The following is a 21,451-nucleotide window of genomic DNA, read 5'->3' as shown; positions in this document are numbered from 1 at the left end:
CCAGCGCTTGCGACGGACGGGTATACGTCGCGTAAAACGCGAGGGGCTCATGTTTTTCCTCGGTGGACGACCCACCTGGCCATCGTTGTTCAAAGCACGCTTATTTCGGGCCCGGGTGCATTTCTTAAACCAGTTAAAGTCATGATGACGGAGGCAAACTGGGCTAATTTAGGACCGGATCTTCGCCAGCTCCGTTCTGTTACAAAGACTGCGGTGTTTGAACTTAACTTAGGAGGCTGTTGAAAAGTGTGATGAAAGCCAATGCACTCTGTGTTATTAGTTTCATTGTTAAATGGATGAGACAACTTTATTTTTGGTAATCGGATGTTGCGGCTCCTTAAGTAGAGTCGGAACTATTTTGAAATATCTGTTCTTCATGTCACTGCCAAGGTATTTATGATTTTTGGAACCCAAAAATTTTGCTTCTCATGCAGTTCGCTTTTTTGTGATTTTTCATTAAATTTGTGGTCTATAAAGTAAATTTTGTCGTGTTGGCTACTGCATGAGAAGATCCCTCGTAGAACGCATTCCCACGAAAAGTAGCCCTAAAAATAAATCACACCCTTCTGGCCCGAGAGCGTTGGCCAAGCTGCTCTTCCCAATAATGTGCGATGGTTGATTTTTCCCCCTGCTCTTGGTGGCAAAATTCCTCGACTCAGCGCCAAAGTGGACAGCTAAAAGTTGGCAAGCGTCGCTTTTGATAATAATCCAAGTAAATTTACCGTCCGTGAGCCAATTCATTCGTGCACACATCATGCAGTTTGCATAAATTTGAAAGAGTATACTGTAAGTCTGATGGAAAAATTATTCAGCAACTGAACTGAAAGCTATTGCTACAGCTGGAATTATAATTTATTAGAACGGTATTTTCTGGGAAAGTTTCAAAGCTGTCACAGATTAAAATTATTAATTCACTAACAATTTTTCACTGCTTTGATATAAACAGTTTTACAGATTTAAGAGCGACTTATTAAATTTACCGGCTCTAAATTTAAAAATTAGGCCCTAGTTGGGACGTTTTACAACCTTGCTCTCCAGAAATGGAAACGAAGTTATATTTTAAGCACATAACCTGTGACCAATTACAATAATGTACCGCCATAACAAGTGCTGCACCCTCTCGACTTTCTCGGTCGCAATTACTCGTGAAGCAACTGACTTTGAGGTATTTATATACAATTTCACCCAACGGCCGCCGACCTACATCATTCAGCAATGATCCAGGCGATAATGACAATGGTTCAAAGCGCCACTGAGTTGCATTATTACATCGTGTATCTCTCTGTGCTCTTGTGCAAGGACGATTTTTCGCACTCGGCGAGCGCGCGTCAATATTTGCAAATGACTCATTAGCACACAAACAAGCGCGATAATTAAGCAGCCAGTGCTAACGCGTAGGACAGCGCGTATGTGTAGTGCAATTATGGCGCTACAAAAATAATCGTATCGCGTGAGGCCCGCGCTGTGTGAGTACGTGATAACAAGCCCCGCTGACGACATTTATCAGCAGACTGCTACTGTGTCCACGTACGTCTATCACTTTAGGCCAGCTTTCGTTTGGCCCACTCCCTGCCAGGCCTAAATTTAATCCTGCGTAAAATTAGCCTTTGACAACACAGAATAAACACGCGGCCGTGTATTTTCGCGCCAGTGGCCGAGAAATGCTGATTAATCGGCACCGAAATCGATTTCCGCGACATTGGCTCCATTTTAGTTGGACAGCTGGCGGCAAGGCCGTGAAACGCATCGTGTGTGTGTGTTTTTTTGTATACATATATGATGAAGGCAATTTGGCTTTATTGGTTCCTTGCTGGGAAGATAATTGCAAGGATGACGCACAACGGAGGGTAAACAGAAGGTTTTAGGAGATTTGTAAACGTAATTGCTTCATAGGATATTCGATCTTGAGATTAGATTCGCAAATTTTACTTGCTGGCAATTACCTTCCTGAAAGCTTTTATACTATAGTAGCGAAAATTGCATCTGAAATAGCTCACAATTTTTGTTTATAGAACAAAACACTCAACTGTTGCCTCAAATGGTAGTCGGTCAGTCAATTTCTGCATTCACGCAACCTCAATTTTCAAATAGGCAATAATAAAACTGGCGGCATGCATGTCAAACTGTTTGACATATTGACTATGGGATTCCCTATTTGCAAATAAAAAATAAAAATAAAATTTTTCAGGATAGCAGTTACTTTTTGACCTAACCTTTGTTGATACTACAAAACATGGTATTTGATCTTGTCAATTGTCAAATTAATTATTTGAAACTAAAATCAAAGGAATATTGTTATATAACATATATGGCTTGATCAGAAACTGATCTATGTATAAAGGCATCAGTTGTAAATATATCTTCATCCTCACTTGGAAATTTTACGCTCTGGCTTATTAGTGGAGGTGTCTGATCGCACCTTGAAATGTCAACGGTTGGCCTTCTGATTCGGCTCACAATCAGCACTTAATTGCCAATTCGCACACCTGACGCGGTCGGTGTATGCGAAATTCGCGCATTGAAATCTCCGGCTTTTGCCCGGCGCCCCGAACAGGTGGCCTATTGGCATCTTTCCGCCAGCAATCGCGAGCGGGAGGGCTGACGAGCTCTAATCCATTAATGAAGCCCAACAAGTGAAGCGTGCAAAACGGCTCGGCGCTAATTAAAACCAGCAGCGGCAGATGCGTGCGCCGCCCTGCGAAGGACGGAGCCTGGGGGAGGAGGGGGCATGTTATAAGTACAATTTGTAGCCGATTAGCATTTAACGAGCGTATCGTGTACCGTGCGTGAGTGGTAGGGCCTGAAGACTGATGGGAAACAACTCTTGGTTTCGTCCTTGCTGGAGTGACGTATTCGCGCAGATTAAAATCTGCCGGGTGGAATCCGAAATCGGCAGACCGTGAAGTCTTCCGCGCCAGCACAACAAATAATAAACAATGCCGCGCCGAGCTGGATGCACCTGCAGCCGAGCGTGGTGATAATGACGCGTGATGTGGAATTAATTGCGCGCCCCGACATTCACACACATTCGACAGAATAAATTCAGTTGGATTTCTCGTGGAAATCTTTGAGGCGCGAACACGCACTTCCGTTCGCCTGTGCGCTGTGGTGCATTTCAGTGCCTTCGAGTTTCGCGGCCAAGTGAACTGGAATTCGACCTGCTTCCGGGTTTTGCACTTTGTTTAATTGTCGAAGAAGACTCTGAAGGAGTGAAACTTAGAACTATAAGTTTCCCACCGTCGATACAATCTGTTGACCTCTCCCTTATTCTTCTTTGTGTCTATGTACTGGATACAAAATAATTAGTGAACATTGAAAACGCATTGGAAATTAATTTAAACCCAAAATTATCTTGTATCACTACCCGTGTTGGATTCTGGCGGGCAGCTCAAATTGAAATTAAAAAAACTTTTACTGGCCAACCACTGTTTCAGTCCCTGAGAAGTACTTTACATGCAAAAATCACGCTGCAGGAAATTGTTATTCTTAATTAAAAAAAAATCATGGAACCTCGTAAAGCCCACCACTCACCCTTTCTGCGGCAAAATTCCATCAACTATTTGAAGCTATTTCAAAGAGTGAAATTCTGCTTGGTTAATTAATTTTATGCAACGTATAATTCCTTCAGAATAAAATTGGTAAAATTATTTTAAGATGTTAAGATTCTATACTAATTTATATTGTACACTGCTGTGTTTAAACGTAAGCAATTTTTATGAAACCAAATGAACGACTAATAAGGTAGAATATATATGAGGTGTGGAAACTTCCGTCCTTGGGGCCTACTTTTCCAACCGATCGTGCGAAGGTTGTTGGCCTTTTCCGGCTTGAGCCTCTTGGGGAAAAACACGCACTCTATATGCCATGTAGGAGTGCATTATCGCGTCCGCGCAGCAGATACAATGCGACTCCGACAATTATTTTTTTTTTATTTCTCTTCGAGGCAGTGAAAACGGAACGAAGGCTTTATCAATGGTCAACTCGGCGGCAAATGACATTCGTTTATCACTCGCACGTCCTTATTTTGACATTGCACTGCAAACCACTTTGAATGTGCCGCGTGTTCTCCGTGCAAGTACGCATATGTATTGGTAATGCCAGCAATGCGCGCACTGGAAAGTTATCAGCGCAGCAAACGTGTGCTCAAGATAAATAAACGCGGCGCATGCTATTTACATTTGCGGCGACAGTGTCCTCATTTTTCTTCACACTCGGCAAAATGACCTTTCCCTATTATTAATAGCTCGACTGTGCGTTTTGTTGTCATCGAGTATGAGAGTCGGCCTACGTGCGATATTTTATCCGTAGTTACGTCAAAGAGCGGATAAGATTGGTTGATTATGTCTCGAGCAACTATATTTGAAGACATCATAGAGTTATATTTGTGTGAGTGATGCTGTTGTTAATTACACTTGAACAGAATTATTATCAGATTTTGTCTTTAAAGATAATATCACGATTTTGTAAAGAGGAATGTTACCCGCTAACCCCAGAAAAATAATTGTTGATAAAAATGAATAAATGTAAATTTTGAAGAAACTGAATTTGAATTGCAACTCGGTTCTCTATATAGATCATTGCACTTAGTCGAGCTCAATTTTCAAAACAATCTACTGCTAACAATGCATATAATTCAAAATTACCATTCTACTAAAACTTAAAATAGTTTATACTAAAAATCAAACTGAATCCAGTTACTTTTTTTCCTTACAACCGTTCAGTTTTTATAGTTCAACAAAAGCATGGTCGCAGCATTAAGATTGCTGTGGGCAGCGGAGGCCTCCTCTTTTCCCGTATCCTTTCAGCAATAATGGGATCCAATCACACTCATCCACGCGAAAGGCAATCGACTTGCGTGCATCGGTTTTCCCAGCAATTTCCCTCTTACAGAAAATCCATCCTTTCCTTTTCTTGAATCTCCAGCCGAGCACAAATCACAAGGTGGATCGGTGAGCCACGGCTACAACGACGTAAGGAGAGAAGAAGAAGAAAAAGAAGTGGTGTAATTCGACTTCCATACATCATCCGGCAGACTGCTGGCAGCAGGGAATAAAATTCGTGCTCCGCCTGCGAGTGTGGGAGTACACGTTTGTACAAATGAAAATAATAATAATAATAATAATAGCGCGAGAGAGGCAATGTCGTGCTGCGGGGTCACATGAACTCGGCTCGGATAGCGTGATACACATCATCATCTCGGAGGTGCCCTTCAGCTCCGGAATAGTGTTGCTCGCTGCTGCTGCTTGTATGTGCGATAAAATGTGTACTGTACATACGCTCGGTACATTATACACCGCTGACGTCAGGCATATTATATGTGCCGCGAGACAAGATTTTTATTTGCGATGCCTTGTGCATTCACTGCTGCTGGTACACGTGACACTGTTAGCGGCGGCTTCGTTTGCACCACACGTACTTGCACTGACTAAACAACTGGGTGCGACCCGGCCGATGGTGTGGAAAGGGTTGGAATGCGCACCACGTGTGTGGGGTTCGCGAGCATGCTTTCTAAACGTGAATTCGCCGGCGTAGTTGCCGATTCGCGTAATTTGATTTGTGCAAGGCAATATCCGCTGCTGAATCTTGGAATTTTACCCTCCGCTGTAATTGAATCATGCTAATGTGAGGGGCTGATTTTCAGAGAACACGCTATCATATGGAGTTGCTTCATGAATAGTCTAATCTGTTGTTACGCTGGATTGATGCCAAAGTCCACGATAATCACATCTGGCAAAGGTCTAAAATGAAAATAAAAATAAAAAAACAGTGGTTTTTCAGTCGGTTAACGCGCAGGCTTATGAAATCCAACACTGCGCCGACTGCTGACACATCTATACTTTGTTGCACGGTAGTCGTTAACCCGCGGGAGCAAAACCGCTGATAAGACAGCGGCTAATGACGTTTTCCATGCGGTTTTAATATCTCCGGCGTCTGCCGCTCGTGAATCAATTGTCAACATTACGCACGCACACCCAAGGCGTAATTCAGCTTATCGCCTGGCAATTTATGCTTGTGCACATTGTGTTGTTGTTGTTGCTGCTGCTCTAGCGACCGGTGCATGAAATCATTTCCTCGTGAATTTATCGCGAGAAAGGTCATCTCGGCGGCCACACTCATGCGGTGTTATCACGCCTCGTCACCATGGCTGAGTTTCGAGAAACATTCGAGAGACGCGTGATTTAAATCGAGTAAACAAATAATTACCGCGGAGACTTTTGCAAGCCGAGGGAAATACGCACAAGACAGCATCAGCTGCTATCAGCCCGCTTATCAGAGTGACCCTTGAAAGTCCTCAAAATTGCCGACTTGACGCGGAGCTTGTGTGTCCACGTCAAAGATGGTGTGATCGGCTGAGATAATAGACAGCGTTTCGGGCGCATTGTCCTCTCTTCGTCGGCGGGCCACGTGACCGTGCAATTGCTGCGCTGCTTTCCACGGAAAGAGAGTCAAGTGCATACACCGCCGATGCAGCGATACGCAGCTTAAGTACACATTTCTTATCTCGGCCTAGTGTTTCTCCTACTCTAATAAAGCAGCTCTTTTTGCTCTTCAAGGCTGTGTGTCCGCGAATTATCTCTCCGTCAGTCCAGTTACGCGATTTGCAAAGCGTCAGCGCGCTTGATGTCGCTGATCGGTCTAATTTGCACACCGTTAAAATTCTGCTTGCAGTTGTAGTAATGCAATGTTATTTTTTTCTTAACTAAATTACGTTGCTGTACAGTGTGTGAACCGAAGCCCTGCAGGGTGCGATTCCGTAAAAGCGCACAATGTGTTTATAAATAGGCTGATCACGTGCCGACGTTGCTTGTTTGTATGCGCGCCGTGCAACTTAAACTCGACTTTGATCACTCATTGCAATTCAACACCTTTTAATCATCAGGCTACTTGACTCAGCCAGATTATTTAATCGGAGAAATGTCAAGTGTTTCTGGTTTTTCCTGGGGTCTGCAGATAATATTTTAAAATTAGAAATGCGCGTAAGCCAATCCTGACTCGATGATCAATATTAAAAATAGCCAACCGAAACATAAATAATAATGAGCTCTACTCTGACTGCAACATTTCCATTTCAAATAAGAATACCAATGCGTCCTTTGTTGGAAACAAGGTCGTTTTCCGTCATTTAATTTGTAAATTGCTTTCACGCCCCACGGTGAGTTGCATTATAACCCTCGGTAGATAGAGAGGCATCGATTTTCCCAGCAGCAGCCTAGAGCTAGTGTGACTGAATAAAAGCGGTGTTTTAATTTGTCGGCCTCTGTGTCACGGCACTTGATCCATCCCAAATGATGTCATGCAAGTTTATTGACTCGCCTATATCGCTAGCTTCCCATGCACTCGTCGCCAGCCTTGATAAATCAGCCGGGTTCGCTGGTTCGAAAGGCAGCGTTGCATGCGGCAGGAAACGAACCAGGAACTCCGTCCAGTGGGGGACCTTGCATGTGCATTGAACACAACGACTCCGCTTTGCTAGGAGGGCCGATTTTAATTAACAACGCGAGTACCATCCAAATTGCTCCCGCGCCTGCCAGCGCAGTGCGTGCTCTTGACACTTTTTCCATTCGCAGGGAGGCGTCCTGAGACAATGACTCTTATATTTGCGTTGACTTATTTGCTTATTCGTTAATGAATACCTGACGGACTCTATTTTTTTCTCTTCGGTGAAACGTTTGCGTCATCGGTTTCTTTGATTAATTTAAAAGATGACCCTGGCTGACTTTTTGCCCACAAGCAACTTTTGACTTTAGTCTCAGTCGTAAAAGATATTTTATTTTTATTACATATGAAATTCTGACGGTCAAACTTCTCTTCGTGAACTTTGACCTTTTGGCTTTTGAACAGACCCATTCTTTTGTTTTGCTATAAATGTTATTTATTCTGTTCCGATAAAAAAACGATATTTTGCCAGAAAATGCCTCTGAGCCTCTCGGGCTGCTATACGTTATCCCCTTTAGCAACATGGTGAGCTCCATCCCATACACAATACCGAATGCGTCAGAATTTTTCATCCCCTTCTCTGTACGAAGTGAAAATCCGCAAGTGCACCTAAGGGTATGACGTCAGCCGTCGGCAAGCAGTGGCTGGCTCGCTGTGGGTGGGCCCCGGGAGTCACCCTTAAGCCGTTCACGGGCACCATTGTGTGCGTGCGAGTGAGTGTGTGTGTGGTGTGCGAGCGTATTACGCGCATACACACAAAGGCACACAGCGTCGGTGCAGTGACGTCACGAGCGGCGCGCAGGGTGTGGTCTTGGCAGGAGTCAATCACTCTTCTAATTGAGGAAGTCACTGAATTTCCAATTCCCACCATCGCGGCCAACAGAGAGGCCGGCCAGTTGTGTAATCCAACGGTCGCCGCTGCCTCCAGGAAGATATTTCTCGGCACCTCGCGAGAGAAAGTAGTAGGATGGTCGACGCTCCGATACGTATACACGTTTCTCACTTTTCTCGATGCGGTGACGTAGCGCAGGAATTTCTTCCAATTAAACAGCACGACGGCACTCTGCCGATGATATTCAAACGGCGCTCCTTTGACGGCAGGCGGTTCAATGCCTATTAATTAAATTCTCGTCAGCCGGGGTCAGCCGAAGTGCGGAGAGTGGAATTCGATTTGTAAGTGGGGAAAATAGTCTGTGGCGAAAGTGGAATGTAGGTTGAAATTTGAGGAACGGGACATTCGTCTTTAATTATTTACGCGTTTCTCTAACACTTATCGACGAGACTCATTGACACAAATTTCATTCAAATTTAACAAGTCTTTTGATTGTGCCTCTTTTTGCGTGTACTGTGAGAAACATTTTAATGGTTGTGGCGAAAACACTCTTTAGTAAGTATGTTTTGGAATGGAAAAGTCGTCAGCCGGTTTGTTTGTGCGAAAATGCGTGAGCGCAGGAGTTGCAATTTTCCCTGTCGAGTTAGTTTCAGGGCTCGCTAGAGGCTGTGCAAGAATTACCATGCTAATCTAATGCTCGTCAAATCTGGCGTGCGCGCTCCAAGTTGGAACACGCGGCGCACGTACACACTCTGGCAATGCAAATTAACTTAACCCCTTTAATTTGCATTAGCTGCAAGTGTCATGCCCCCGAGACCTCCAAAGTTTGGCCTCTCCAGCTCTAACGAGCCTGGCTTAAATCGACACTGCGGGCAAAATGGCTGTGCTTTCGGCCCTGGTGCTAGCACTGGGACCGCTCGGACGGAAAAAAGCGGTGCGCGTGTTTACTGCCCGCCCGCTGGTGAGTGTCCAGCGCAGCCGGTTTTTCGATACGGTCGCAATGACCTAAAAGCAGGCCACTGCTTCCATACAACCATGAAACGAAAACAACATTCACGCGCCGAGTTGGTCGACGTCCGCGCGCGCGGCTTGTTAAATATTGGTTAAGGGTATGCCAACACCGGAGCTGCACGGTCTTAATGGCGCCTGACGTCACGCCGCACATTCAATTTCGGCATTTCTTGACCTTTTCAATGAGCGTGTTGCCCAAGAAGTCTGAATTCGGCGCCCGCCTCCGAGGATATGCGGCTCTCAACCTTGTCTGCACCGCATCGAAAAACAAGGTCTCATCCACAGTTGTTTAGGAACACAGACACCCCGGCTCGAAATCTCAAGATCGCCCACTCGACACAGAGAGTTGCTCTTTCAACATGAGTGACGCTGCATTGTAATTACCTAATTGAAATTTCCCTTTTGATCGTTGATGTCTCTATTATCTGATTTTGTTTCAAGAGCTCGCCATCCCTGATTGCAGATTTCTTTCAAGGGTCCTAATATGTATTAGTTTTTTCATAATATCTCTTTCATCTTGCTGGCAACTATAAACTGTCAGGGAAGCAATCATGAAAACTAATACATAATCTTAAAAGTTTCCAGCTGTGATTTTTTTACTCTTTTCGAATTCGACCATTTTATAAGTACAAACACTAGAATCGAAAAATACAGGATCTAAGAAAAAGGAAATTAATCTCGAGATGGAATGAAACATTTTTCCTAGATACAATTAAAGTAAATTTTGCAGAGAGAATGGTATAACAAAATTGATCCAGCAAAGGTTTGTTTGTATCAAAAGTTTGCCAATCCGCTTAAAGAGCTATCCAGAAGAGAATAAATCTGAAAGATGTAGTCCATGAGAGATAAAAATAAATACTTTTTCCTGCAGAATTAAGAAAAAACAGAAAATTTTAACCTATATGAGTGATCCAGTGTTGAAACTCTATAGCAAAACTAATATTATATAAAGCATCCAGTATCGGAGATATTGAGATATAGCTTCCCGCCACCAGGAGTGTGATTTTCCGCGTCAATAAATCACTTCATCGGAGACAACAAAGCAACGTGCTGAATTTCGCAATGATTTGGCGAAAATCCAAGGTTCTCGGTGTTCAAACCAAGTAAAACTCGCACACAGTGCGCGAATGACTCAACCGAAAAGCAAAATAATATATCGATGACGCCGAGTGTTTGGTGTGCATGCGATCGAGATGGGAAACGCCGAGGGCGTGCATTCACACCGAAACCGCTCCCAGCAGCAGAGCAGAATTCGCCAGCAGCTCAGGATAAAGAGCGAGCGCAGCACCGACGGCCGCTGACGTAATTCGTGAAAATAAACATGCTAATGTTGATCCCGCATTTCGCAAAGGTCGACCGAATTTCTAAACTGTGATGTTGCGATGTAAAAAAAGGCACTCTCGGATGAGAGACGCACAAAAAGCTGCTCTCGTTTCGGCCCAACGTGCAATTATTTCACAGCTGCTGATGCTTTTCGGCAACAGCCAAATGCATTATGCTTTTGATTGGGCGCAGCACAAAAAGTCATCCGAGACGCCTTGCTGTCCTTGGTGGCGTTCACTCCATTAATCAATCCATAATAGCTGCTGGTACGGCGAGCGAATTTTCTGCTTGGTATGCGCACACCGCTCGCTGTGCCCCCGTCACCAGAGAGACCTAATATTTCCGCCGAGGTCAAATTTTGCATCGGGGATTTTGCTGTTACTCACCAAGGGCAGCCAATCTTTTTAAAACTGGTTCCAGCAGGTCACAAATAGAATAAAATCGCAACAGGTTTGTCTTTTCGGGCATTTTTATTTACACACACTTTACGGCTGCGTGCGGCGCGCGCGTTTTTTGCTCAGACGGCGTTGCTGCGCCATTTCTTTTCTTTGATAAATGTAAAACTACTTATTTCCCGTCTGCTGCGTCGTGCTCGGCACATGAACCCCTTTTCAGCCTGCTGCTGTTGCTTTCAAACCCTCGACATACAGTCGCGCGAATTTTCACTTTTGTCGAGTTGAATAAATCTCAACAAAGGGGCCCGGCGCGCACCCGTGAAAGTTGAATTCGCACCAAGAAGGAACACGCGCTGGAGCAAAAAATCCCGATCTGTATAAAACTCACTCTCCAAAATTTAAGCGTGAATGAGAATTTCAAATATTTACACACAGTCAAGTGTGTTTTCCGTACAGAGCAAATAATCGGTCTCTCGGGGACATTTTGTTTTTAAACTCCTATCGTAAAATATAATAGTTTTTGACTGATAAAATAGTGGTAAGTGGCCAGGTTCTGTAAAATTCAACAATATTTACTTTGGAATTAACCAAGAGTTCGGTCACCTCTCTTTTCCTACAGTCTATGAAAGATTAGATTTAAATATCTTATTTCCAAGTGGTCATAAATTGTAATCGTTTAAATTGCATAACCATAAAATTTCCGATTTTTTAAAAATAGAATGGAACTTTTCAACGTATACACGCGTTTTATTTTTATTTACAACACATTATAGTGGCGTGAATGTTGCTTTCATAATCAAAATATATATGAGCCGAGAACATGCAGTCATATCGCCTCCTGTGACCTATTCTCTGACGTCAGACTGTCAGCCGCGCCAACATGTTATATTATACCGCTAACTCTCGAAGAGAAATTATTAACGAGCACATCTCATTGGAAAGGCACCCCCATTGTGGATAGACATACACACTAGGAAGTTGAGCTTTGGTTCTCTGCTCGGCGTTTTAGCGTGATTGCTGCCGTTGGATTTCTGCGAGAGCTGGAAAATTCCCGCTGAGCTGCGGCCGGGTTTTATGCTTTGCAAGTCTCGACGTATGGGACGAGTTTTCCTCCTCAGCAGCGGCAGCCGCAGCAAGGTGGCATCAGACTTTTAAATTTCTCGGGTCGTCAAGAGGCGGCTAGCGGATCACGTAACGAGATTTTAGCCGCGCTCGCTGTGCCTGGGCATAAAGCGGGGAAGAGGGCGCCGAAAATGATTAGTATTTCGTGCACGCGCGTAAAGCGCAGCGCAATTATTTATTCAGCAGTGCGCCGCTGCTTTTTGTCTCCGTTCGCGTGTGCATGTACATCTCGTTTTGCACCACGCAGCATCCGCTGTGACAGCTCTGCGGCTTCCCTCTGGCGCCGAGTTCGCAGAATCGAAGGTCGCGGCCCGTCGGAAAATAAACGCGATAGGTGTTTGTGCGTGGAACTCGTCTCGGTGGTTTTACCGCTAATTCCATGTTGAAATCTTTAAATGTCGCACAAATCACGTCGCAGCGGCAGCAAAGAGACCACTACTTGTACTTGCAGAGCCAGTTGGAAAAGAAAAGCTGCTGCAGAAACCGGACTGGCGGCCGCACTCGCCTCAGCATGCAGAATTATCGCCATGTGAATTTGTAATAAACTGCGTTTCACCGGAGAAAATAATAATACATTGGCCTCTAGAAAATAAAACGCTTTTATTGCCCGACAATCAGGTTGCCCTCGGCACGTACACGTCGCGCATACAATCGCGATCCGAGAATAGAATTCAATATAATAATTAGACTCGTACGAACGCACCTAGCGTTTCTCTTATTCATCCGTCGCACGACCTTCCTCAAATATCACTTTGAGCCGGAGATTTCGATCAATCGCTCGCTCGACATGCATATCGCTTTTATAGCGGCACGTGTCTTACGTGAAAAACGGAGCCGCTGGCGAATAATAACAGATGATAAAAAGCCAACGGAATGTGCAGTGGCACGTATTACTGGACTGGTGATTTTAATTTCAACCGCTTTTACAGAGAGGAAATACACAGCAACAATTTTTTTGCTGTTCGCATCACTGGTATAGTAACGCATTGGAGCAGAGAGCGCGAGTCGGTCGGTCGGTCGGCCGCGGCTGGCCTGGGAAATTCACACAGCACGCAAGGCAAAGGCAAGGCTGTGTGCGTGTTACGGGGAGCAGCCGCGCATCCGCAGCGCCACTCGCAGACTAGGGCCGCAGCCGGTCGGTGCCTCTACTCGGCGTTTCTTTGCAGTCGGAGTGTCGTGTAGTCAATACGTCGGTAGCTCCGTCGCGCAAGCAAGAGTCAGACAAGGAAGAACATCCACATCGGTGATGGTGTGAGTGGACCGAGAGGAAAACGCATCATCCAGTGAATTCCGAATTAATGGTCAAGATGTCGATGGTCGGCGGCAAGCGACAGCACTGCTACCTGTGCGACCTGCCCCGCATGCCATGGGCCATGCTGCACGATTTCAGCGAGGCGGTTTGCCGGGGCTGCGTCAACTACGAGGGCGCGGACCGCATCGAGTGCGTGCTGGACACGGCGCGCCAGATGAAGCGGGCCCAGGGCTTCCAGGAGCAAGCGTCGAGCGGCGGCCGCGAGATGCGGCCGCAGCCGTCGGCCTCTGCCGGGCCGCCCCACGCGGCCTCTGAGCGGCAGGCGGCCAAGCACAGACACGAGGCGGCCGCCAACGGCGTCATGGAGCAGCCGGTGATGCTGAATCCGCCGCCACACAGCATGGCCCGGCCGCCGCCGCACGCGTACGCCCAGTTGCACCACGAGAGCGGCCGCGGCCGCTCGGCCGAGTACCCCGGCGGCCCGTCGCTGCCGCCGCCGCGCACAGATCACGAGGCCAGCAGAGTGGGCATCCCGTCGCAGGTGCGGCTGCCCCAGGCGCACATGACGGCGGCCGTGGCCGCCGCCGCGGCCGCCGCGCACATGCAACAGCAGCAGCAGCAGCCGCTCAACGGTGGCCGCCCGATGACGGCCGTGAAGAGGCCACCCACGGACGACGACGACCACCACCACGGCGCCAACGGCGCCGAGGTGCTCGGCCCCGTGCACAAGCGTCTGCTCATCGAGGAGCACACCCGGCCGCCCCTGCAGAGGGGTGAGTCCCTGCCGGCCGTCAGCCTGGCCGTACCCTACATCGAACGCAACTACAAGCAGGACAAGCACCCCGTCAGGGCGCCTTCCTTCGACACGGCAACATCCTTCAAATCGAGTAAGTATACTGATTTTCTTTAGTATCCGTCAATAATAACCTGTCTGCCCCCCGCACGCACCGAGTCGTCAGGCACAAAAAAATCCTTCCCTTCGTGTATCCCATTCATCCCCATTCTTAGAAAGTATAATCCTCTATGGAATTTTCTGTCAATATATAGTGAAGCGTGGAAGAAAAATAGTACGTTCCTATTGTGAAGAAAAAATCCTTCTCAGTGGCAAAAATCATTTTTTTGTTCGATGGAAACGGCGGGAATGACATAATAATAATAATCTGCCATTATTTATTTCTTTCGCAATGCACCGCTCGCTGCTGCGGGAGTGTGTATGTGTGTGAGTTGTGTCTCGGGTCCGTATCGCGTGTGACGTCACGGAAGGGGGCCATAGCGAGCGAGCGCGTTTCTCTCTCCGCCGCCGCTGCTGATAATGTTATTGATCGTAAGCGAGCAGCGCTGGCTGGCTGGCGGCTTACGCTAGCCCGTGTTGGCATATTATTCGGGGCCAGCCAGTCAACATACCGGAGAACGCGCATGACGGAGCGGCAGCCCAACGACGTACTTCCTCCCGCGGCGATAATAATACCACTTCCCCTCTTGCGCTGCTCGTTTCCTCCCGACGCCCTCCCCGCCGGTCTCATCGTGCGCGCTTTGAAATGATGTTGGCACGCAGCCCAGATAATGACGTCACCCGAACCTCCTCCTCCCCCCAAGCCTCCTCCTTCTCATACCAGGCGGCCGAGCGGAGATAAAATTGAAAAGCGCTGTTGCCTGTCCTCGTCCGCGCGACCGATCGTGTACGCATACTTTTCCTCTCTGTCCGTTTTATTATTCTTTTACACTGCGCGCTTAACTGGCCCGAAACGCTTTGTTCAGATTTTTTTGACCCAATTAAAAGAAAAATAAGTGAATGGTTTTCTTGGAGGGACACTAAGGACAGAATATTTATGTGCTGTAATTCCCTGAAGGAAGAACTTTCATTTTTTGTCCACATTTTTGTTCATTTTAATTTAAATGCGGAAATTTGAATGACGATGTTCGTCGGTTTCCCTGGTATCAATTCTGCGGTTCATGGTTATGGCTTAAGGCTGGATTAATGATTCAATTTTGATGATTATTGGTTTACTAACTGATAAACAAGACAAATAAATTTCAATGTTTGTTTTTGTTTATTACGTTCATTATTAATTTTTCGTTAAATTCGTTTAATTTTGAACTGTCGAGAATCGAGACCGTTCTTTATTCACTTTCACCCCATTCTTCTCCAAGTCTCCATCACTTGCACGGGTGATTATTCCATCAAATGTCAAGCCCTGTAGCTTCCCACTTGGGCAGTTAACGATTTAATCCGGTCCAAGATAAAAAAGCAATTATATCCGCTTCGCGAATTTGGCCCTCGTCCAAGCCTTCGACTTCGGCTGCGCCAATCCAGTTTCCATTGTTACCGACCGTCTACGCGGCGCGCTCTCACGGACCGTAAAAATGCATCTTCGTGATTCGTGATCGTTCCAAGGCGAAATATAAATAAGTAAATAAATAAGCCGTCTCTCTCTTCCTCCCAATAAAACATAATCAAAGCAGCGGCAGCGTCGTCGCCGCCTGGGAATGCCGTCGGACAGCTTGTGACGTCAGCTTGGGGCCGCGTTGCCAAACCTTTGCGTCGCCATAAACAACAGCTGCATTACGGCAGGCACCTGTATGTTCTTTCTATGCCTGAATTCCGCTCTGGTCCATACACAAACCCCCCCGCAGACATGTGGACGGAGCACAATAATTGAAATACCACACCTTTGAATTTTTTACTGTATTGTTGTCGTTCCCTGTTCACTGGGGAGCATTGTGTTTGTGTGTCCTCCCTCCCTCACACCCAGTCTGCTCCTGGTCTGCTCTGAGCAGCTTGAGAAAATAAACGTGGTTTCCTGTTATACCGTTTTTGGATTTACAATCATTATTACGGTTACTTCACCCCACTAATGTTTCACTGCGGAACGGAAAGTAAGTAAATGGCGCGAACTTCTGAGAATCGCAGGACCCTCTCAGCGAAAAACGCCGTCATCCTGTTTATTGTCGTGCCGGCGAGAAAGCATTTTCTCCCGCGACCATGGCGCACAAAAGATTGATTATATAAAGGCAGAAGCAGCGGTGATCTACTGCTGCAAAAAGCAATGCTTTTGTTCCCGTCGCCGCGGTCGAAGAGAAACTTGCCCCACGCGGGATTAAAATGCGCGCGATTCTGGCAAAACCAGTCGAGCTGGTTGCTTTGCTCTTTCAACTCTCGGTTGGCGCTGGAGAAAGAAGCTATTTATTCTGGAGAGAGCTGGCAGCGAACGGGTGTATTATAGGCTAGCGTGACGTCACATCGATTGCCACCAAAATAAATTAACCAAACTGTTTTAGAACTAAGCAACGCGCCTGAAACGCGTGTTCGTCGCCAGTGTAAACAGCGCGCGGCTGCTTCCCAGGCAAATCCGTCAAACGCTAATAATACACGTTTCGAAAAGAAAAAATATCCCTTCCGCTTCAAAGCTTCTAGGTGGCCCTCCACAACCCTTTTCCACCCCTTTTTACTCCTGCATTATACGCCTGACAGGCTGATTCTCACTGACACATTCCAACACCAGCTACAAGTAGCAATCGATCTCACGATCCGATCTTCTCTCTTTGTCCAGGCTATCCACAAGGAGTGCCGGTGGCCAACTCTCCGCTGAGCGGCCGCACCACATCTCCTCCTCAGGGACCAGCCCAGGGCTCGAGCGGAACCTCAGCTTCCGCAGCGGCCGCCGCCGCAGCGTCAGCCCAGCAAGCGGCACAGCAGCCACCAACAAGCCAGCCGCAGCAGCAAACGCAGAATGGTCCCTCTCCGATGGCCGCCCTCATGTCCGTGGCCGACAACCTGCCGCCAGGTTCGCCCAGATCGGGGGCCAGTCCCCCGACAGGACCGCGATCTGCCTCCAGGGGCTCGCAACACTCGCCAAACTCATCAGGTAAGCCGATTTAACAATCCGTTAAAAACGCATTCCCCTTATTTTGTTTTAAAGAAATCATTTTAAAAAAAAAAAATTCTTGGGTGGTAAGAACAAGCCGGTTCAACGGGTTTATCAGGTTTTTAGTTGAGTAAAACAAGGGGATTAAAACGGAATGAGGCTTATAAAGGTGTATTCTGTACAGTCTTACTCCAGAATCGCATCCACTAGAATGCCAATAATTACTTTTTCGGACAAGTAGAGAAGGTTAAAAAACCATTTTGAATCGCATTTCAATACACTGGTCGTGCAATCTAGAAAAATTATTTCCGTCTAGAGATTTAATATTCTTATCCAACATCTTAAAAAATGCTACCGGTTTAGTCTACATTCCATAACGTGTTAACGTCAGTTAAAATAATCTCTGGCAGATTAACAGCTTGATGTTCCGAATTTAAACAAAGCGAAATGGTTGCCTTGAAATTGGCAGGCCGCCGTTTTTGACGGCTCGCGCGAGAGGGAGCCCACGTGTGAATGGGAACAAGCGGCCGCTGTGGGAAGCATCTTCAGAAGAAGTAATAACGAAAAAATCTATTTTTGTTCGCAGCCGGCTCCTCTAGCGGTCGGCGGTCATCTGGCTCGAGGCATGTGAGTTCCACAACCGCCACCCCCACGGACGGGGCCACTGACCCCAACGCTCCAGCGATGCCCGCCGCCCCCGCGGGCCCTGACGCGGCCGCCACGGCTGCCAGCGGTGCCACCCTCAAGTGCACAATCTGCAATGAGCGACTGGAGGACACGCACTTTGTGCAGTGCCCCTCGCAACCTCACCACAAATTCTGCTTCCCGTGCTCTCGGGACAGCATCAAGCGCCAAGGAGCGGGATCAGAGGTGAGGATTCTTTTAATTTTGTTAACAAGAAAGAATTTTTACTTGGCCTTCAGAGCTGGCTTGGCTAATAAAACTTGTTTACTAGTTAACTTGAAACAATTATCTTGCTCTCTTTTTAAATGTGCAACAGTTGTTACTCTGTTTTTAGAGCATTACCCCTAATGCATTTAAATTGTTTGATCTGCGCACATGTGCATTTTAAATTTTGATATAATCTCTGCACGTGCAATTTTTTATTTTTGTCAATTTCTAATTTCAGGTTTACTGCCCAAGTGGTGAAAAGTGCCCTCTGGCAAACTCGAACGTGCCCTGGGCGTTCATGCAGGGTGAGATCAACACCATTCTCGGCAACAACGACGAATTAAGGGTGAAGAAGGAACGCGAGTCTTAAGCCTCGAGCTGCGCAACGTGGATCTATCAAACTTGTAAATTTGTCCTAGCGGGGACACGTAGCAGAGCGGCCATGGCGCTCGTTGACTTATACGTTTGTCTGCCGCGCGGCGTTAAAGTTGTTGGATGTCTCCAGAGTGTCCTCGGCACAAAATTTCCGGGGCCAGGTGAAGGAGACGGTTGCTTTGCAAAACGAAATACGATTTGGGGCGTGTTGAACTTTTCCCCAAGAAGCTTTGATTTTTATAAGATTACTTTTTGTCATCCTTTATGGTACAAACAGCCACTTTTCAAACAAACTTTGTCCTTTAATTTTTTGTGTAAGGTTATTGTGACCACAGTACGGTTACAGAACACGTTCTAATGTTTTTGTACTTGTTAGCTATCCTCGGGAATAGCGAGAAAAAGAAATAAGCGAATTGCAAAATCAGTCACAGAAAGCATGTGAAACACGTTTAAATAGACTGACTTTTCTAAATGTATTCGATTGGTGTTGAAGCGACTCTCGCAACTTTGTGTGTCAAGCTGAGAACATTTCAGGCCTTTTCAGACGAAAGTCGTGTTTATACATAGCTGACTGAGTGAGAATGAGTGCGGAGAAGGTTGCTTCTGTGAATGTAACGAGGAGGAGCCCTTTTGTGGAAAGGGACCTCCTCCCCCTGTTTTGTAAATACACACCCAGAAAAAGAGATCAGAATTGTACCATAATAAAGAGGCAAAATCGCCTCACCCTAATCCTTTGTCGACTCGTTACTGCCCGGACCGAGGCGTTAGGCGATTTTGCTGGACAGTTTAAGCAGACAATTATATTTAAAAGAAAAGAGAAGGCGGTAAATCAGATATAGTTTTTCAAAAGAAGAGACATTTCCCTCTTTTTTGAAGCTAGTCATGCCAGGAGAGGCCGAAGCTCTCTCCTAGAAAGGAACTCCGAAACTCGCTGGTGTGTTTATCCTAAGTAGAAAAAATCATTGAGAGAATTGATTAATTAAGCATTGTATAATAATTAATTAGTGACATTAGTATGTAAAAACATACAGAATGAAAATAGGAACGAAGTGAATGAAATCATTAGTGGATCAATCTGAAATTCCAGATCATTTTAATTTCCCTTTCATCAGACGGCGCGAATGATAATTAGTTTGTTCGCTCCATCCACGTCACCTTGCCATTTTGTTTGGTGCCATTGATTTGAATTCGCACGTTTTGTCTTGTTCAAGTGTCGATTGGCCTACAATTTAGCAGAGGAGCTCACTGCGACTGCAATTTTTGGTGTGCATTTGATCCGAGGACTCATAGTCCGTCACCGGTTATTTTTTCTAGAGGTTCTAATCCCGCAGTTTTTGTACAGAGATTGATGGAAATGAAAAATTCTTGCAATCAACATGAATAAAGATGGTTACACACAGTATTCTGTACATATTGACTCTTTCTTAACAACTTTCTTATTTGTACAAATAAACAATGATAAACAATAAAAATAATAAAAGGACACTTCTCTAATCTGCTAATACTAGTGGCAGATTGAAAACCAAGACCGAGATGAAAAGCAGAAAAACACATTTGATAGGCAAACACGGCTGCTGCGAGCAAGCAAGGTTTTTGTAAAGAGGTTCCTGCCATTTTTGCTGCTTCTTGTATCTAATAACACACACGCTGAAAATCATTATCATGAAAATAAAATATTTTCGGTGTCAAACAAACTCGACTGGTTTTATTTGAATGCAACGGAAAGATCCCTCGAACACGCATGGTACGAAAATAGCCCCCGCAGTAAACAACACACAGTCTAATTTCCTCCCGTTTCCACAAACGAAGTTTATCGATTGCGGAGGCGAGCGCGGTCATTCGCGTGACCGGCCCGAAAATATTGCTGGACCGCATTTCACATCGAGATAACAACAACCCGAGTGAAGGTGACCCAGGCCTCATTCATTATTCAGCCGGCACTCCAAGCGCCCGATTGTGTGTGCGTATGTCGTGCGCTTGCCAAATTCCGCCCCGCCGCCGACGTTGCACTCACGGCCGCCGCTCTCCTTTTTTTTCTCTCTGCCGATTCGCACACTTGCTGGCTTGCCCGATCTATTTTCAGGCGACCAATTTCGCGGTATATCTCATAGAAAGCACAAATACCCGACCTCCTCATCGGCTAAGTGCACTCGTCCGAGCATCCGTCGGGTGGATGGAAACTCACGGATTTTGCACATTGACGCTGTGCCAAAAATATTTATTCTGGATTTGCAGATATTGGCAAGCGTAGTGCTATGGGTGGCTTCGTTTGTGCACAGGTTCCGCTTGCGGTAGATTCATGCAGGAATCTAAAAAAAGCCATTTCCATATTCGTGTGCTGTGGTGAAATTTCAAAGGACCACTCCGAACGCCTGTCAATATTTTTTGCCTGTGCCACTCGTGCCGGCGACACTTCCCATCAGCAGTTTGCAGACTTTGCGACCCGCGTCGCCGGCTCGAAAAAATGCAAAGTTTACAGGCTCCAGTCACGGCGCGGAGTTGAAAAAGCGCACACGTCCGCAGTCTGGTGGGTGAAAGCGCGCTGAAAGCAAGTGGCGCGTCATTAAACAGAGAATTCCGTAAAAATGAATCAGCCTTGCGGAAAAGTGCCTCCTCCAGCAGCATACTCAGGCAAAAAAAGCCGCCGACGCCGCGTAAAGCACGTGTGACAATCTTCTGAAACTTCCTACAGGCAAAAGAAAGCAGGATTTGGAGAGTTGGCAGAAATATTATCCAAAAGGGTTTTCTTGAAATATATACCCACCTCTTTTTAACAATGATATAAAATAAAATGGAAATAGAACAGATTTTAAAATTGGAAAAAATCCCGAGTTGTAACTGGGTCAGAACGAGAAATTTAAAATATTTTTCATTCTTAATCGGTCAAGTCTAAATTTAATAATTCCCCGTGCGAACGGATCAAATTGGAATATTAACATAAAGAAAA

At 46.0% G+C, this 21,451-nt stretch overlaps 2 protein-coding genes across 2 annotated transcripts in view; both read left to right on the top strand.

The window, feature by feature from the left end:
* The window catches only part of LOC135941869 (uncharacterized), a 52,194-nt gene that overhangs the window by 16,481 nt on the left and 14,262 nt on the right, over nt 1-21,451 (top strand). The gene's annotated exons all lie outside the window — the stretch shown is intronic.
* Nucleotides 13,223-19,913, top strand: Pits (Protein interacting with Ttk69 and Sin3A). Its single transcript, XM_065487629.1, has 4 exons — nt 13,223-14,259; nt 16,924-17,238; nt 17,825-18,108; nt 18,368-19,913. Exons 1-4 carry the CDS (start codon nt 13,419-13,421, stop codon nt 18,497-18,499), a joined length of 1,572 nt encoding a protein of 523 aa, XP_065343701.1. The 5' UTR covers nt 13,223-13,418; the 3' UTR covers nt 18,500-19,913.

The sequence above is a fragment of the Cloeon dipterum genome, chromosome 4 (genome assembly GCF_949628265.1).
Source record: "Cloeon dipterum chromosome 4, ieCloDipt1.1, whole genome shotgun sequence".
In the NCBI taxonomy this organism is placed as follows: domain Eukaryota; kingdom Metazoa; phylum Arthropoda; class Insecta; order Ephemeroptera; family Baetidae; genus Cloeon; species Cloeon dipterum.
Note: the sequence above shows the minus strand (reverse complement) of the source record. Positions and strands in the feature narration are given on the sequence as shown.